General features: G+C 41.5%; 2 protein-coding genes across 2 annotated transcripts in view; one reads left to right on the forward strand and one right to left on the reverse strand.

The window, feature by feature from the left end:
* The first annotated feature begins 3,711 nt into the window (after nt 1-3,711).
* On the forward strand, nt 3,712-6,759 carry LOC143277546 (DNA-directed RNA polymerase I subunit RPA43-like). Its single transcript, XM_076582428.1, has 3 exons — nt 3,712-3,779; nt 4,980-5,205; nt 5,911-6,759. Exons 2-3 carry the CDS (start codon nt 5,039-5,041, stop codon nt 6,236-6,238), a joined length of 495 nt encoding a protein of 164 aa, XP_076438543.1. The 5' UTR covers nt 3,712-3,779; nt 4,980-5,038; the 3' UTR covers nt 6,239-6,759.
* A 5,403-nt stretch (nt 6,760-12,162) lies between these two features.
* The window catches only part of LOC143277664 (glutathione hydrolase 1 proenzyme-like), a 74,145-nt gene continuing 67,616 nt past the window's right edge, over nt 12,163-18,691 (reverse strand). The window contains exon 12 of the mRNA XM_076582572.1: nt 12,163-17,411. Within this exon, the coding sequence (XP_076438687.1) occupies nt 17,265-17,411 (147 nt within the window). The 3' untranslated portion in view covers nt 12,163-17,264. The remainder of the gene's footprint in view (nt 17,412-18,691) is intronic.

Below are 18,691 nucleotides of genomic sequence, written 5' to 3' on the forward strand. Positions count from 1 at the left end.
TAAATAATGATTAAATAAAAATTTTTAAAAAGCCTGAAAGATCTATTTGATTTATCGTGGTCTTCTTACTTTTTGTAAGTCGCAAATCCACGTACGCTCTGCGCGTGTGTGTGTGTGTGTGTGTGTGTGTGTGTGTGTGTGTGTTTGACTTGGAGAATAAGAGATGGTTTCTGACAGACAGACAGACAGACAGGCAGAGAGATCCGTGTGCCGCTGAGGTCATCCCAGGCCAGAAGCACGAAGGGCTTCTGATTGGTCAGTATTGTAATTCAGTTCAATTCAAAATACTTTGTCTGCTTCAAACGATTAAAATGGAAAACAATTCTTTAGGGTCATTCATACGCTGGTCAACAGATGAATGACATAAAATTGGTTGAATAACTATTATATATCTCCAAGAAGTCTATCATGTCCAATAATTACATATATACATGCATGTTCTTCTAAGTTGTCTCTCTCTAACTTGGTTGAATAACCACAACACTTTTCCTTGAAGACTGTGTACATATCGGTCAGCATGTAAAATAAACATATCCAGGTTATATAACGCAGAGCATGCGATAAGATCATAACCAACAGAAAAGAGACACACACAGTCTTTTCTCTCTTTTTTTTCTCCCTTTTTGTGTCTGATATTATACACTGTCTCTCCCGCCCCAGCGCTACTCTCCCCCCCCCCATCTCCCCCCTCCCCCTTCCTACCATCTCCAATGCACACCCCCTCCACTGCCCGACCTCCTACCCTCTGCAGCAACCCTACATCTGACACAATCACCTGCAGACGCTTCACAAAAAAAACAAAAAGAAAAAAAAGAGCAGACATTTTTCCTCCAACGAATGGGGGAGTAAAATTATTGGGTGTGATCTCCTCCCACCCCCCCATCTCCCCACACCCGTCCTGCTGTCCCTCCTCCGTCTCCCTCCCGTCCTACTCTCTCTGCCACCTCCGTCTCTTCCCCAGTCCTACTCTCCCTGCCTCCCCCATCTCTTCCCCAGTCCTACTCTCCCTGCCACCCCCATCTCTTCCCCAGTCCTACTCTCCCTGCCACCCCCATCTCTTCCCCAGTCCTACTCTCCCTGCCACTACTCTCCCTGCCACCCCCATCTCTTCCCCAGTCCTACTCTCCCTGCCACTACTCTCTCTGCCACCCCCATCTCTTCCCCAGTCCTACTCTCCCTGCCACCCCCATCTCTTCCCCAATCCTACTCTCTCTGCCACCCCCATCTCGCCCCCGTCCTAATCCTCCCTCAATCTCTCCACCCTGGCCTACTGTCCTGTCCCCTCCCCCCCTGCCTCCTCCCATTCCCCCCATCTCCCCCGTCCTACTGACTCTCCGTTTCCCATCCCATCTCCCCGCCTGTCCTACTCTCCCACCCTAATTTCCCTCAATGCCCTCCCTGTCCTACCTTCCCATCATCCTGTCCTACCCTTTTCCCCATCTCCCACATGGTCCTACTCTCCCTCCTCCATCTCCCCACCTGTCACACTCTCCCATCCCACCTTCTCCCCCCTGTCCCACTCTCCCATCCCACCTTCTCCCCCCTGTCCCACTCTCCCATCCCACCTTCTCCCCCCTGTCCAACTCTCCCATCCCACCTTCTCCCCCCTGTCCCACTCTCCCATCCTACCTTCTCCCCACCTGTCCCACTCTCCAACTGCCATATTTCTTCCTGTCCCCCATCTCACCCCCTGTCTTACCCTCCCTCCCTCCTTCCCTCCCTCATCTCTCCCTGTCCTACTGCCCCATCCCCTCCACTCCCCCACTGGCACACCCCCGTACTCCCATTACCCTGAGCCCGACTTCCCCTCCACTGCCCAACCCCCAACCCTTGTAGCAAGCCTCCATTTGACATAATGACCTGCAGACGCTTCTGAGAAAGGAAAGGGAAAAAGAGCAGACATTTTCCTGCAAAGAAGAGAATTATTGGGTGTGATGCCCTTCCACCTTTCAACTCTCCATGTCCTGCTCTCCAACCCCCCATCTCACCCTTCTGCCCCATCTATCCCCCTGTCCTACTCTCACACCCTACTTCCCCAGTTCTGCTCTCCCTTCCTCCATGCACCCCCCTCATTCTCTCCCTTTCCCTATCTCCCTCCCAATGCCCCCCCCCCTCCACCCGCCCTGTCCTAAGTCTATCAAATTTGAGCATATTTACTTTGGTGATTTCTTTTAACTTCCCCATCTTTACTGCTTTATCAGTGATACTATAGCCCCATATTCATTTCATATGATGTTCTTGCATAATTTTATTTGGCGTGATTACCATATTTTGTTGGTTTTTCGCCCTTTTACAAAAAAAATTATCAGTTAAAAAAAATAAAATAAAATAACAACAAAAATATTGGATAATTACCTTACTTATAAAATTATATGAGACGTTACATGACAAAAAGATTAGGCGTGACGCATCAGTAAAATTACTCAATTGCTCTCTGCGTGTATACTGATTAGCAAACAATGCTTTTGCATTGTGTTAAACTGCATGTGAAGCGGAGAAATCAAAGGATTATGTTGTTATGGAAAAGAAGAAAAAAAAGAAGAAAAAAACAAAAAAACACCACGAACTAATGATTTGGTCGGAAATTACTGCCCTTTGCCTAACAGAGGGAACATCCATCTTCACTCCCCTTACTGCCAATATACGACAACTGACTGAGTGATATCCGTCCCTCTCCATACCACCCTCCTGTCTCTGTCTAATTCTTCATCATGATCAAAGTGTTATCTGTTCAGTCTTAAGGATAAAGTCCTATCATGCACGCGATTGAATAATAAGTGACTTCAACACACACACACCAGAAATATATATCTCTCCATTCCTTCGGTACATACAAACACACGGACACACACACACACACACACACACACACCAAGAGAGGGGTGAGAGAGGCATGGAGATAGATTTATATTTATGTTTTTGTGTTTGCGTCTTTTTAAGCCACTGATTATTAGATATGTTCAATTCCGTGCATGATAAGACGACATCCTAAAGACTGAGCAGATTATATTTTTATCTTGATGACGAATAAGGCAGAGAAAGACAGGAAGGTGGGGTGGTGAGGGACGGATATGACTCAGTCGATTGTTGAATATTGGCACAGAGGGGAGTGAAGGTGGATGTTCCCTCTGTTAATCAAAGGGCAGTAATTTCCAACTAAACCCACTGGCTTTTTTACCCAAACGACATACTCATTTGATTTATCCGCTTCACATGCAGTTTGACACGATGGTAAAGCAGTGCTTGTTAATGAGTATACACGCCTATTTTCCCCCTTCTTTTCTTTAAAAAAAAAAAATTCTCCAGTTTTTTATTTTATGAATGTCCCACAGTGAACAGAAAAAACTTGAACTGACAAACAGATTCAATGGTCCAAAGACTTGACATCAAACTACAAGCGTAGCAAAAGGGGTGGGAAAATATCCGGGACCACGAACGTTCGTCTGACATCAAAAACCGAATAATCGAAACAACAACCAAAGACAAAAATAAATGTAATGACGTTGTTGACCCCATTGACTGGTTCTGCAGAATTTGATGGCGAACAGACAGTACGTTTGTGGGTTTATTTGTTTATTTATTGATTTATTTCTTTACCTGTTTGTTTATCTATTTATCTGTTTGCTTATCCATAAAATTTTATTTAATTTTCCCCTTTTTTAAATTTTGGATAGGTTGCGTTAAAAAGATATAATCGTTTTTCCTGTGTGTATTTCCGTTCTGGAAAACGTGACACGCGAGGTTCTGTCGCTGGAAATACTCTGTTCGGCGTTCTCAAGGTTCGTGTTTCAAAAGGCCTAAATTTCACGACATATATATATTTGACTGCTCAGACTTCAGTCTGAGGCCTGAAATGTGTCTGTTTTCCACATTCTTGCCCCTCAAGACGGACTGAGTGGTGTTAACAATGCATGGGCGTTCACTCCGTCAGTCACACAGGGGTGGAGGGGGAAATGTGTGTGTGTTGTTGATTGCTGCTTGCGGGAGGAGAGCGCACATGCTTCGAGTTCTTAGCCTCTCTCTCTCTCTCTCTCTCTCTCTCTGTTGAGTCTCTGTTATCTCACTCTCTTTTTCTCTCTCTCCACTGAGGAATGTATTTAGGTTCACAGATGCACACACGCGCATGCGGACACACACACAAACACACACATGTTTACACACACAGTGGTGCACACACACACACACACATACACACACACACACACACACACACACACAGAATGGTGCACATTGTCACACACACATGTATACAACGACGTTGCGACGATGGCCATAGATTATCGGCCTCTGCGACGTACAGATCCTGATACAATGCATACTGGCATAGTGGCACACACACATACACACACACGTGACACAGTCACAAGCACACACAGCATACACATGCACGCACACACTCACACACACACACACACACACACACACTCTGATATAGTCACATGAGAGTGACACACTGTATAGTTATAATCATGATATAACTTATACTGTTATTTGTGTTAATAATGTTGACTTCAACAGGTAATTTTTATTTTCTTCTTTTTCAGAATAGTTTTTTAACTTCTTGTTGGAGTGAGATGGTAAAATTTATCATCATATTGTGCTTTTGACATTGTATTATTGTAATTATTATGTTTTTTATCTTTTAGAGTAAAGCATCATTATATTAGATAATGATGAATAAATGTTCCAGTTTTCTTCTTTTTCAAGCTTATTTCTTAGCTTGTGGTTGGTGTGAGACAGTGAGCAAGGAGAGTGAGACAGTGGAGAATGGAGGTTTCTCTGGAAGAGGGAAAGCATTATTATATTCACTATGAATAAACATTCCAGTTTTCTTCTTTTTCAGACTTATTCTTAGCTTGTGGTTGGTATGAGACAGTGAGCAAGGAGAGTGAGACAGTGGAGAATGGAGGTTTCTCTGGAAGAGGGAAAGCATTATTATATTCACTATGAATAAACGTTCCAGTTTTCTTCTTTTTCAGATTTATTCTTAGCCGGAGGTTGGCGGGAGACAGTGAGCAAGGGGAGGTGACAGTGGAGGATGGAGATTTCTCTGGAAGAGGCCAGAAAGATGTGCTCTGATCCCCAGTCTGGGTTCACCACGGTGCATGCTGAGCAACACATCTCACTGCCGCCCAGGTTCCAGACACGCATCAGTGAAGGCGTGCGACAACAGCTGGATGCTAAAATTGGCTTTGCCTGTGACAAGTGAGTTCTCTCATTGGATCTAATATATTATAATCTGTTTTTATTAGAAGCACACAGACGAACATTGGAAGCACATTGACGTCACATGTAATGATGATGAATATATATAAATTATAATAGAGAGAGAGTTAGAGAGAGACAACTTAGAAGAACATGCATGTATATATGTAATTATTGGACATGATGGACTTCTTGGAGATATATAATAGTATTATTATTATCATCATTTTTTAGAATTAAAAAGAGGATGATATATGTGTGTGTGTGATTGAACCGAGCTCTGTTTGCAGTGACATCCCTGGACCCTGGTACATTCATCTTTGTGTGTGTGTGTGTGTGTTATTATCTTTGAAAAAGCAGTTTTTAGGGTCCCCCTGAAAGCTAAAATACAGCGTAATTGGTTCCTCTGGTCTCCTTCATATTTGTTCTTTAAATCAATGTTCTCTGCAAGATATACAAAATAACAATACATGTTTCAAATATCATTTTCACTTTTCCTTTTTTCCAGGATACACTTGTCATTTTCTTTTTTATTGGTATCAGTATCTTTAGAAAAGCAGTTTTGAGGGTCTCTCTGAAAGCTAGAATACAGCGTAATTGGTTCTTCTGTTCTCGTCTATATTTGTTCTTTAAATCAATGTTCTGTGCAAGACATGCCTGATGGCATGTACATTTCAAATATTATTTTCCCTTTTTCTTTTCCAGATTTGACGGTGCAGTCATTGGCTACTCCAATGTTCGGCTGCTCACTGACAAAGGTCTTGTGATTGACGACGCCCCCTACATCAACTTTAGGATCTCTGCGGACTTCATTGTCTTTCAGCCCCGCGTGGGCGCCCGTCTGCAGGGTGTGGTGAACAAGATCGGCAAGGATCACATCGGCCTGGTCGTTCACGGACATTTCAACGTGTCCATCCGACTGACCAGTGGTCAGCCTGAGAGCACGGTGTCCAAGGGAGACCTGTGTCAGTTCACTGTGGTCCGTGTGCACACTCACAGACATCTTCTGTCCATGATTGGAAAGCTGGTGTGAAACTGCTGTGTGAAACTTCATTGTAATGTCCATGATTGGAAAGCTGGTGTGAAAGTGCTGTGTGAAACTTCACTGTAATGTTCATGATTGGAAAGCTGGTGTGAAAGTGCTGTGTGAAACTTCACTGTAATGTTCATGATTGGAAAGCTGGTGTGAAACTGCTGTGTGAAACTTCACTGTAATGTTCATGATTGGAAAGCTGGTGTGAAAGTGCTGTGTGAAACTTCACTGTAATGTTCATGATTGGAAAGCTGGTGTGAAACTTCATTGTAATGTTCATGATTGGAAAACTGGTGTGAAACTGCTGTGTGAAACTTCACTGTAATATTAATAGTTGTATGGGTTTTTTGGCATTTTTTGTTTTTGTTTTCTCTCTGTTCCTGGTTTTGGTGTGATCTGGATTTGGGTGCATGTTTTGCTGTGGAGAGGCTGTTTGCCGTGTGTGTGTTGTGGGGTGCTGGTGAGCGTCTGTGTATTCGTGTGTGTGTGCGTGCTGAGTGCGTGTTGCAGGGGTGCGTTTTCTGGAGGGTGTCATGGGTGGGTGGGTGGTTTCCTGTGTTCAGTTGCGTGAGTGTTCTCTGGCGTGTGTTTCCGTGTGTGTTGGGGGGTGCAGAGGGTATTGATGGGGGAGGCGGGGAGCGGGGAACGAAATGTAAAACACTTTAGTTTGAGCAGTATTTTTGGAAAAATGCGCATTATAAATGTCCATTATTATTATTATTATTATTATTATTATTATTCACAGACATCTAGAGTCCATGATTGGAAAGTTGGTGTGAAACTTTGTTATATTATTATTAGTTATATGGTTCTCACAGACATCTTGTGTTTATGATTGGAAAGCTGGCGTGAAACTTTGTTAGAATATTGATAGTGATTGGTATTCATCCTTCAAATTCGAAGATGACCATGGCTGTAAAAATCAGTGGCTGTAGGTCCGGATGTGACTGATGAGGTCAGTTCGGGCCCAGAAGGCTCGCCCACATGTGGGACACAAGTGAGTGGGTACTGTCATGGCAGTGGATGTTGCTCAGGCCTTACGCACAGCACACTTTTGTTGCACTTCAGTGTTGCGCCTGGCTTCAGCTGCACGGGTTCCTGTGGTGATGTTGCTGCGCCAAGCTGGACAGTCCCGGTTCAAAGACCTGGGCGTCGACGTCAGCATCAGTATTAATAGTTATGTGGTACTTACTGACATCTTGTGTCCATTATTGGAAAGCTGGTGTGAAACATGATTATAATAGTGATATGATACTCCTAGACAGCTTATGGCCTTGAGCAAGGTGGCAGCATGATGAAGACATTTATCTGCCAGTGCAGGGCCAGCGAGGGTCTGTGTTCGTTTCCCGGTTTGCACTTACTCTGAAGTTTGACCTGAAAATCAAACCAAGTGTCTAAGTCATTCAGATGAGAGGATAAACCGAGGTCCTTTATGCAGCGCACACTTGGCACACTGATAAAGAACCCATGGCAACACAAGTGATGTCTTCTGGGAAAATTCTGTAGAAATTCCGTAGGTACACAAACATATCATGCATGCACTGAAGTCCTGAATAGCACGTCAGGTTTTTTTGCTGGTCAGGCATTTGCTTAGCAGATGTAGTGTAAGTTATATAATATGAATTAATCAGACTGAAGTAATGCCTAGCAGATGTGGTGTAACATATATAGTATGAATTAATCAGATTGAAGTGATGCCTCTGAGAAACTGAAACTGACAGCGGAATTGGAAAGATGGTGTGAAATTTATTGTGCCAGTGACATTGCACTTACCCAGAGACATCTTTTATCTGTGTATGATTGGGAAGTTGTTGCAAAACTAATGAAGCTGTGTGTTTGTAGATATACTGCTGGTAAGAATGTGGAAAAAGGTGGACAAGTTTCAGGTACATTTTCATTAACTGGAGAAGGATGGGGCGTTGTGTAAATAATCTTGGCACTGGACATTGACGGCAAGTCTGACTGGCTCAGTCTTCAGAATGTCTGGTCTCTTCTCGGAAAACTTCTGTTTATAACTGACGCTTAGTGAGTATACTGACATAAGTTAACAGTTGGGCCAACAGCAAAGTGTAAGGAGTTCAAGGCCGAAACACTTGAATGAGGGGGGCTTCTTCTCTTTAGACCTTGTACTGTCCAGCTCTCCCTAGAGTTTTGATCACTCACTGATTTATCCATTGCAGTGGGAAGTCATTTACAGTGATGTATTTTTGTCAAGGACTATGACTCTCAAACTAGGAGGCAAAATTGCACTGGCTCTCAGTGCTGCAGCCTTGGGGGCTGGCCTTTGGGAACCATCCCAACGCCGACTGTCCTAAAACCCTCTTGGCCGAGAGAGTGGGGGTGTAACTTGGGCAAGACACTCTGTACTGTGATCACATTCTAGCCCAGATAGTCGGGACAGCAGTTACCTCCTCTGCTGTTCTGATGGTCATAGTCGGACATGACTGACTATCATACAGTGAGTAGGAAATGCCGTGGGAGAATGGATTGGGTGTCGTGTCCTTGAGAAAGGCACTTTACTCCAGTTTATTGGGTGTTGTGTCCTTGAGAAAGGCACTTTACTCCAGTTTATTGGGTGCTGTGTCCTTGAGAAAGGCACTTTACTTCAGTTTATTGGGTGTTGTGTCCTTGAGAAAGGCACTTTACTCCAGTTTATTGGGTGTCGTGTCCTTGAGAAAGGCACTTTACTCCAGTTTATTGGGTGCTGTGTCCTTGAGAAAGGCACTTTACTTCAGTTTATTGGGTGTTGTGTCCTTGAGAAAGGCACTTTACTCCAGTTTATTGGGTGTCGTGTCCTTGGGAAAGGCACTTTACTCCAGTTTATTGGGTGTCGTGTCCTTGGGAAAGGCACTTTACTCCAGTTTATTGGGTGTCGTGTCCTTGGGAAAGGCACTTTACTCCAGTTTATTGGGGTGTCGTGTCCTTGGGAAAGGCACTTTACTCCTGTTTTCCTCACTCCACCCAGGTGTGGACGGGTTCCGGACTTTGGTCAGGGAAGGTTAAAATGGCGGAAAGTGAGGATTGGACCTTGCCTTGCTGTGCTGAGCCCTGGACACGGTGGATATGAATTCACTGCACTGATGATTATTAAGGCTTGGGGACCCTTAACCTTCAATATTTAGCTTTATGAGTGACTCATGTTCAAAAATCTTGTTGCGAATTAAATGATTGCCAAGTCAGAATTGTGTGTCTAGAAACATTTGTGCTGGTCACAATGAACAGTGGTGCTGAGGCAGCTGGAAAATAAACTGTGGTTTGGCTGTGTGCAAAGCTGTGGTGAGACGTGTGCTGTATTGTACTGTATTTTATTGTATTATATTGTACTGTATTGTGTTGACTTGTACTTTATTGTACTGTACTGTACTGTACTGTACTGTATTGCAATGCATTGTATTGTACTGTATTGCATTGTACTGTATTGTACTGCATTGCATTGAATTGTATTGTATTGTACTGTACTGTATTGTACTGCATTGCATTGAATTGTATTGTATTGTACTGCATTGCATTGAATTGTATTGTATTGTACTGCATTGCATTGTACTGTATTGTATTGTACAGTATTGTAGTTTGTACTATATTATATTGTACTGTATTCTATTTTACTGTATTTTAATGTATTGTTTTGTATTGTACTCTATTGCATTGTATTGTATTGTACTGTGTTGTATTGTACTGCATTGCATTGTACTGTGTTGCATTGTACTGTGTTGTACTATATTGTATTGTACTGTACTGTATTTTAATGTATTGTTTTGCATTGTACTGTGTTGTATTGTACTGCATTGCATTGTACTATATTGCATTGTACTGTGTTGTACTATATTGTATTGTACTGTACTGTATTTTAATGTAGTTTTGTATTGTACTGTATTGCATTGTATTGTATTGTACTATATTGCATTGTACTGTGTTGTACTATATTGTATTGTACTGTACTGTATTTTAATGTATTGTTTTGCATTGTACTGTATTGTATTGTACTATATTTTAGCACACTACCGTATTGTATTATATTTTACTGTACCATATTGTATTGTACTATATTATACTGTATTGTGTTGTATCATATTGTATTGTGCTATATTATACTGTGTTGTATTGTACTATATTATTATGTATTGTATTGTACTATATTATACTGTATTGTATTGTGTTGTATTGTACTATATTATTATGTATTGTATTGTACTATATTATACTGTATTGTGTTGTATTGTACTATATTATTATGTGTTGTATTGTATTGTGTTGTATTGTACTATATTATTATGTATTGTATTGTACTATATTATACTGTATTGTGTTGTATTGTACTATACTATTATGTATTGTATTGTACTATATTATACTGTAGAAAGTGTATTTGTTTCACTTTTACTGTATTTGTTTTCCTGTCAATTGGAATTTCTGTTCTGAATTTTGCCAGAGACAACCCTTTTGTTGTCTTTTAATCAGAGAAAAAATCTGTGAGTGGTTGGACAGTTCGAGATAGTGTTTTCTTTAAAGTATGCTAAGTAAGGTAGTGTTGTCTTTGAAGCATGCTAAGTAAGGTAGTGTTGTCTTTGAAGTATGCTAAGTAAGATAGTGTTGTCTTTGAACTATGCTAAGTAAGGTAGTGTTGTCTTTGAAGTATGCTAAGTAAGGTAGTGTTGTCTTTGAACTATGCTAAGTGAGGTAGTGTTGTCTTTGAACTATGCTAAGTAAGATAGTGTTGTCTTTGAAGTATGCTAAGTAAGGTAGTGTTGTCTTTGAAGTATGCTAAGTAAGGTAGTGTTGTCTTTGAAGTATGCTAAGTGAGGTAGTGTTGTCTTTGAAGTATGCTAAGTAAGATAGTGTTGTCTTTGAAGTATGCTAAGTAAGGTAGTGTTGTCTTTGAACTATGCTAAGTAAGATAGTGTTGTCTTTAAAGTATGCTAAGTAAGGTAGTGTTGTCTTTGAAGTATGCTAAGTAAGACAGTGTTGTCTTTGAAGTATGCGTAGTAAGACAGTGTTGTCTTTGAAGTATGCTTAGTAAGACAGTGTTGTCTTTGAAGTATGCTAAGTGTGGTAGTGTTGTCCTTGAAGTATGCTAAGTGAGGTAGCGTTGTCTTTGAAGTATGCTAAGTGAGGTAGTGTTGTATTAGAAGTATGCTAAGTGATGTGGCGTTGTCTTTGAAGTATGCTAAGTGAGGTCACATTGTCTTTGAAGTATGCTATGTAAGATAGTGTTGTCTTTGAAGTATGCTAAGTCAGATAGTGTTGTCTTTGAAGTAGGCTTAGTGAGGTAGTGTTGTCTTTGAAGTATGCTGAGTAAGATAGTGTTGTCTTTGAAGTATGCTAAGTGAGGTAGTGTTGTCTTTGAAGTATGCTGAGGTAGTGTTGTCTTTGAAGTATGCTGAGGTAGTGTTGTCTTTGAAGTATGGTAAGTGAGGTAGTGTTGTCTTCAAAGTGGTAGTGTTTTCTTCGAAGTGTGCTAAGTGAGGTAGTGTTGTCTTTGAAGTATGCTTAGTAAGATAGTGTTGTCTTTGAAGTATGCCAAGTAAGATAGTGTTTTCTTCGAAGTATGCTAAGTAAGATAGTGTTGTCTTCAAAGTATGCTGAGTAAGATAATGTTGTCTTTGAAGTACGCTAAGTAAGACAGCGTTGTCTTTGAAGTATGCTAAGTAAGATAGTGTTGTCTTTGAAGTATGCGTAGTAAGACAGTGTTGTCTTTGAAGTAGGCTAAGTAAGATAGTGTTGTCTTTGAAGTAGGCTAAGTATGATAGTGTTGTCTTTGAAGTGTGCTAAGTGCATGTCACACACAGCACTTTAGTTTACTGACTTATCCGAATGACTAGTGTCCAGTGTCTCAAGGTCCAGTGGAGGGGGAGAAAGTACTCGCAAGTGCGGGATTTGATCCAGTGTGCTCAGATTCTCTCGCTTCCAAGGCAGACGCATTACCACAAGGCCACCACTCCATATAATTTCTGCATGAATAAGTATGACAACATAAATGTACAATGTTGTTTTTGTTTCTTAATACCTGCATACATGAGATCTGAACGGAACTTGCCACGTGGCAAACACCTGATATGGATAACTCCACTGTGGTCAACGCATCACAGGTTTTAATCTTTTTTTTAAGGTAACAAAGCAAAAACACAAAGTACAAAACAAAAAAATACTGGGTATACACGCAGACTGTTCATTTTGGTTAAAAAAAAGTATGTACATAATTATGAGACTGAATCACATCCTGAATATTCACTCAGTTACTAAAAACAACAACTCGTACAACTGCTGAGCATTTTCAGTGACCTTGACCTTGCAACAAAGGGAAGTAATAATGGCATTTCCTTCTGGGTTTGATTTATGTTCAGACCGGCAGACAAACACTGTAACAATTAATTCTGAGGAGAAAAAAATTGGATGTTTAGCAATACGGTTCTGGTTTACTTTGATAAGGGAAAGAACCGTAATTCAAGTGGGGGGAGGGTGGGTGGGGGAGGAGGGGATGCTATTTATACTGAAAGACCCCCAGAATCGGGGAGGGGGGGGATGCTATTTATGCTGAAAGACCCCCGGCATTCCGACAGGGGGAAGGTGGGTATGACATCTGGCGCAATAGCTGAGTCATTAAAGCACTGGACTTTCAATTTGAGGGTCCTGGGTTCAAATCTTGGTAACGGCGCCTGGTGGGGAAAGGTGGGATATTTTTCCGATCACCCAGGTCAACATATGTGCTGACCTGCTTGTGCCTGAACCCCCTTTATGTGTATACACACACAGAAGATCAAATATACACGTTAAAGATCCTGTAATCCATGTCAGTGTTTGGTGGGCTATGACAACAAGAACATACCCAGCATGCACATCCCCCAAAATGGAGTACGGCTGCCTACATGGCGGGGTAAAAATGGTCATACACATAAAAAACCACTTGTGTACATATGAGTAAACGTGGGAGTCGCAGCCCAAGAACGAAGAAGAAAAGTGAAAGACCCTCGGCATTCCCAGGGGGGGTCCACCCCACCTTGTACAGAACAAGACCACAGCCTCCAACACCTTAACCCAATGGGCACCATCCAAAAGCTAGTGACTCCAACCAGATCAAAATAATGTGTGAGCCTGTAAGATATGACCACACAAAATTCCACACTTTCCCAGACCAGACTGAAAATTTTCCATGCCAAACACAAAGTTTTTTAAAAATTGGGAATCTGCTCCACCGCTGAAAAGAGACTGGTGGATATCACTGTTCTATTTTCATCGGGGTTTTGTTGTTGTTGTTGTTTTTTCAAATTGATTGTTTTTTGTGGAATGGTACTGGTCAAGGATTTTTATTGAAATCCTGACTTTTCCAGACATTTCCAGACTTCACGAATCTGTACGAACCCTGTGTGAAAGACAACAAAAGATGCATTAACTCTTTCACTGCCAAGTTTCTGTGTGAACAACACTCCCCAGTGCCAAATATTGTAGAGACGATGCTCTGTCACAGGCGTTGGTTCATGTTCTGTGTGAACAACACTCCCCAGTGCCAAATATTGTAGAGACGATGCTCTGTCACAGGCGTTGGTTCATGTTCTGTGTGAACAACACTCCCCAGTGCCAAATATTGTAGAGACAATGCTCTGTCACAGGCGTTGGTTCATGTTCTGTGTGAACAACACTCCCCAGTGCCAAATATTGTAGAGACAATGCTCTGTCACAGGCGTTGGTTCATGTTCTGTGTGAACAACACTCCCCAGTGCCAAATATTGTAGAGACAATGCTCTGTCACAGGCGTTGGTTCATGTTCTGTGTGAACAACACTCCCCAGTGCCAAATATTGTAGAGACAATGCTCTGTCACAGGCGTTGGTTCATGTTCTGTGTGAACAACACTCCCCAGTGCCAAATATTGTAGAGACAATGCTCTGTCACAGGCGTTGGTTCATGTTCTGTGTGAACAACACTCCCCAGTGCCAAATATTGTAGAGACGATGCTCTGTCACAGGCGTTGATGTCAAAACAACACAGTGGACTTGTTTCATTCAAACTCAGTCAGGGTGCCAAGGTTAGTCATTGTTCTATTGGTGGGAAACTGGTACAGCTGTCAAACTGTGTTACAATGTGAAAAATGGTCTTAACATAGCCCCACGATGTTGACAAAAGTTGCCAATGACGATGCATTGTGTAGTCAACAAAAGTCACCTATGGTGGTGAAAGAGTTGAACCCCTTCACACCCAGGCTCTTCCAGTGCTGAAGGTACACAGAACACCCTGGCTGCCAAAATGAGAAATACACACACACTATTAACATTCAGTGTGCACTGACGTCTAAAGGACCACTTTTTGTCTTTAAAAAATTATTCTAAAATCAATCTTTTATCAAGTCAACTTGATTTTGTGAATGCCTCAAATTCTATATGGGAATTGTTTTTTCCACATTTTCTACTTTCATCGATGTTAAATAGTAGATAAATCAACATGTCTTGCAAACAGCAATTTGTTTTCAAACTGTGTGTCTAACAAACAGACATGGGCCAGATCCCAAACAGAGGTGTGATGTTGTTCCTCTTGCTCCTGCCCAGAGCTGAGTGTGCTATGGGCTCACATGGGAACTCCGGGACCACACAGTTGAGTGTCATCCTCTTCACTGGCGAGTCTTCTGCAGCACTGCAAAAGTTTCCTGGCCAACACTGCAGGTGTGTGTATCTCTCAGGCTGGTTGACACCAGATATACTTCAGAGTGAAGCCTTGACAAGTGGTCCCACACATAAATGGACTGCCATGGCAGTGTTTTCATCCCCATCATCCTTCACAGCCATTAGAATATAGAAAACAAAGTGTTCCACATTCTGGAGCACAAACAAAAGAGAGAAATCAACGATGGTTCATCACAACGCCATTGACCAAAAAACATGAATAGTATGTGTGCTTTCCACAAAACACAAACCCTGTTCTTCAAGTCCAAAAATATTTTCATTTAACTATCTTGGATTGTTCAAACACACAGATTTTTTTCTTTGATTAAAAGACTATTCAAGATAGTAAAAACAAATTGAAATATGCTCAAAACATAGCAATAATAATAATGATAATAATGAATAAAAAGATCTGCAATTCGAGAGTAACTTTCCCTGTTAAAAATGTATACATTCAGTAAAACGATCACAATAAACACCGTACACATATGAACAAATGACAGCATTACAAAAGTACAATTGATTAAAAGTTGAGCAGGTAAAAGAAACAAAAAATCTTGATAGTAACATGAGTAACAAAACAATCATACAAATAGATATTTATAGCAACTAAACAAAAGGAAATTTTCTTCCTAAAATTATGTTCAAGTAACATACTTACCATGACCCACTAGTGCAGACTCCGGCAGGGGTCTGATTCCTGTCCTGTGCAAACTACTATCTGCCTATGCAGAGAAAACGAAAGTAGCTACGGCTGATAACCTCCTGAAGTAGGTTACCTCCCCTGTGCATCCCTGACTAGCGCCCTCTTTAGAGAAACAAACAACTAACAAAAAAATCCTTTCTCTCATGATCCCCTGATAAAAATAAACCACAAGGGTAAAACTGAAATCAAAAAAACATGTTACAGAAAATGTTCACGTTTGTTAACCCCTAGGCTGCCTGCATGACGAGATAACTCGTCATGGCAAGCATGTATGCTTCGCTGCCTGCATGACGAGATAACTCGTCATCGAAATATTCTGACTTTTCCCTGGTTTGCATTCACTTCCTTGGCAAAAATAGTGGTAGCTTTAGCCTGGGGAATCTCTCTAGATTCTATTCATAGCTAGAAACCCCATCTACGTCATGAAGCAGTCCTTTATTTGAACGTTTTGGTTGGGTCACTGTCCAAGTGTTTGCCTGATTTCTCTCCTCGCTCGCTCAACAAAATGTCGGACTGACGCCGTGCTCAAGACATGCGATCGTGACGAACTAAATCAACCATGATTTCTTTCTTTAGCTGATGCTCAGAAAGAATTGAAGCGTAAATTCGAAGGAGAAGATAGAGATGAACATTTATAGGACGATCTGATAGAAAATAAATGAATAATGAAGAGAGTGGCCACGATGCGACTGTCAGTGAGTGATGCCGGCTGTACAGATCTTAGCAGACGACAGATGACCGAATTAGCAGCAGAGCGATAGTCTTGGCACGCAGCCAACGCGGTCTGATGAGAACTGAATCAAGTGACCGTGTGAGAGGGGTGAGGAGGAGGGGGGTGGAGACTGAGGGGGCGTGGCCTCACATCCATCTTATCACTTGGAGAAGTCACAATGTATTGTGTATCTATCTCTTAAAAAATATATATATATTGTGGTTGTTCTAGTATGATTTTGGGTTTGCAGATATCCATTTGTCCAGAAAATATTATGTTTTTGTGCAAATTACCTGACTAATGTTTGTAATGAACAAGTTGAAAATGTGACAAAAAACAAAACACTGATTTCAAAACAACAGCATGTCACTAAAAGTATATAAAATGGGAAAACAGCATGTGTTTTGTATTCTTTATTCATTTACCTTTCAGAAAATATATACTTTTATGGGTCTTTCTCCAATAACAAAGAGCACAGAATTTTTTGAAAATTTATACCCGTTTTTTGTGAAAAAACCCTGGCAAATAGATTTCACTTAAATCTTATTTTCCTGGCAGCGAAAGGGTTAATAAAACAGAAAATGTTTGTGCCCCAGAGATGGGATACCATCAACACTAGCACATCAGAACAATGGAGGTTTTCTCTGACCCACTTTACAAGCCAAGAATTACACAATGTGATGAACAATGAGAGTTAAGACAAAACATTGGTATGTGTGTACATGTACACGCATGTGTGCCCACTCAAGCAAGCATGCTGGAATGTGATAGTAGTGTCCACGTGTGTGTGTGTGTGTTGTTGGTCGTAAAACAAAATGGAATGTGTATGTGTCTGTGTCTGTGTACATGTCCTAAAATAAAATGGAACTTGTGTGTGTCTGTGTCAGAAAACAAAATGGTACATGTGTGTGTGTGTGTGTGTGTGTGTGTGTGTGTGTACATGTCCGAAACCAGAGCATCAATATCCACTGGGTTGTCCCCCTTTCCTGAAGTCACTGGCAGCGTAGAGGAGGTTGCCGTGCCGAGAGATAGCCTGGACGATGGAGTGACCCAGTGACACAGATTTCAGCTCGTGACCCAGTTTAGACAGTCCTTCCAGTATGGCCTGGTGGGAAAACAAAGCAGAGGTTGTTGTTTTTTTTTTTTTTGTTTTTTTCAAATGATGATGATTATTGTCACAGGAATTACAACAGGGTATTTACAGGGAATATTTTAAACAAAATTCTAACTTAATTACCATGGCCCAATTGTGCAGACTCCGGCAGAGGTGTGATTCCTGTCCTGTGCAAACCACAGGTCTTCCCAAGCGGAGAAATTGAAAGCTTTGCAGCCAGTATCCTCCCTTAGTATATTACCTCCCTTCTGTTTATGTCCCCTCTTTTTCCAGCAGCCATCTTCATACAGCCCTGTCTGTCTGTGTTTATACTGCTCTTTCAGACATCTTCATACAGCCCTGTCTGTGTTTATACTGCTCTTTCAGACATCTTCATACAGCCCTGTCTGTCTGTGTTTATACTGCTCTTTCAGACACCTTCATACAGCCCTGTCTGTGTTTATACTGCTCTTTCAGACATCTTCATACAGCCCTGTCTGTCTGTTTATACTGCTCTTTCAGACATCTTCATACAGCCCTGTCTGTCTGTTTATACTGCTCTTTCAGACACCTTCATACAGCCCTGTCTGTGTTTATACTGCTCTTTCAGACATCTTCATACAACCCTGTCTGTGTTTATACTGCTCTTTCAGACATCTTCATACAACCCTGTCTGTGTTTATACTGCTCTTTCAGACATCTTCATACAGCCCTGTCTGTGTTTATACTGCTCTTTCAGACATCTTCATACAGCCCTGTCTGTCTGTGTTTATACTGCTCTTTCAGACATCTTCATACAGCCCTGTCTGTGTTTATACTGCTCTTTCAGACATCTTCATACAGCCCTGTCTGTCTGTGTTTATACTGCTCTTTCAGACACCTTCATACAGCCCTGTCTGTGTTTATACTGCTCTTTCAGACATCTTCATACAGCCCTGTCTGTCTGTTTATACTGCTCTTTCAGACACCTTCATACAGCCCTGTCTGTCTGTTTATACTGCTCTTTCAGACATCTTCATACAGCCCTGTCTGTCTGTGTTTATACTGCTCTTTCAGACACCTTCATACAGCCCTGTCTGTCTGTGTTTATACTGCTCTTTCAGACATCTTCATACAGCCCTGTCTGTCTGTGTTTATACTGCTCTTTCAGACATCTTCATACAGCCCTGTCTGTGTTTATACTGCTCTTTCAGACATCTTCATACAGCCCTGTCTGTCTATGTTTATACTGCTCTTTCAGACATCTTCATACAACTCTGTCTGTCTGTGTTTATACTGCTCTATCAGACATC

Source organism: Babylonia areolata, chromosome 34, assembly GCF_041734735.1.
Source record: "Babylonia areolata isolate BAREFJ2019XMU chromosome 34, ASM4173473v1, whole genome shotgun sequence".
NCBI classification, from domain to species: Eukaryota; Metazoa; Mollusca; class Gastropoda; order Neogastropoda; family Buccinidae; genus Babylonia; species Babylonia areolata.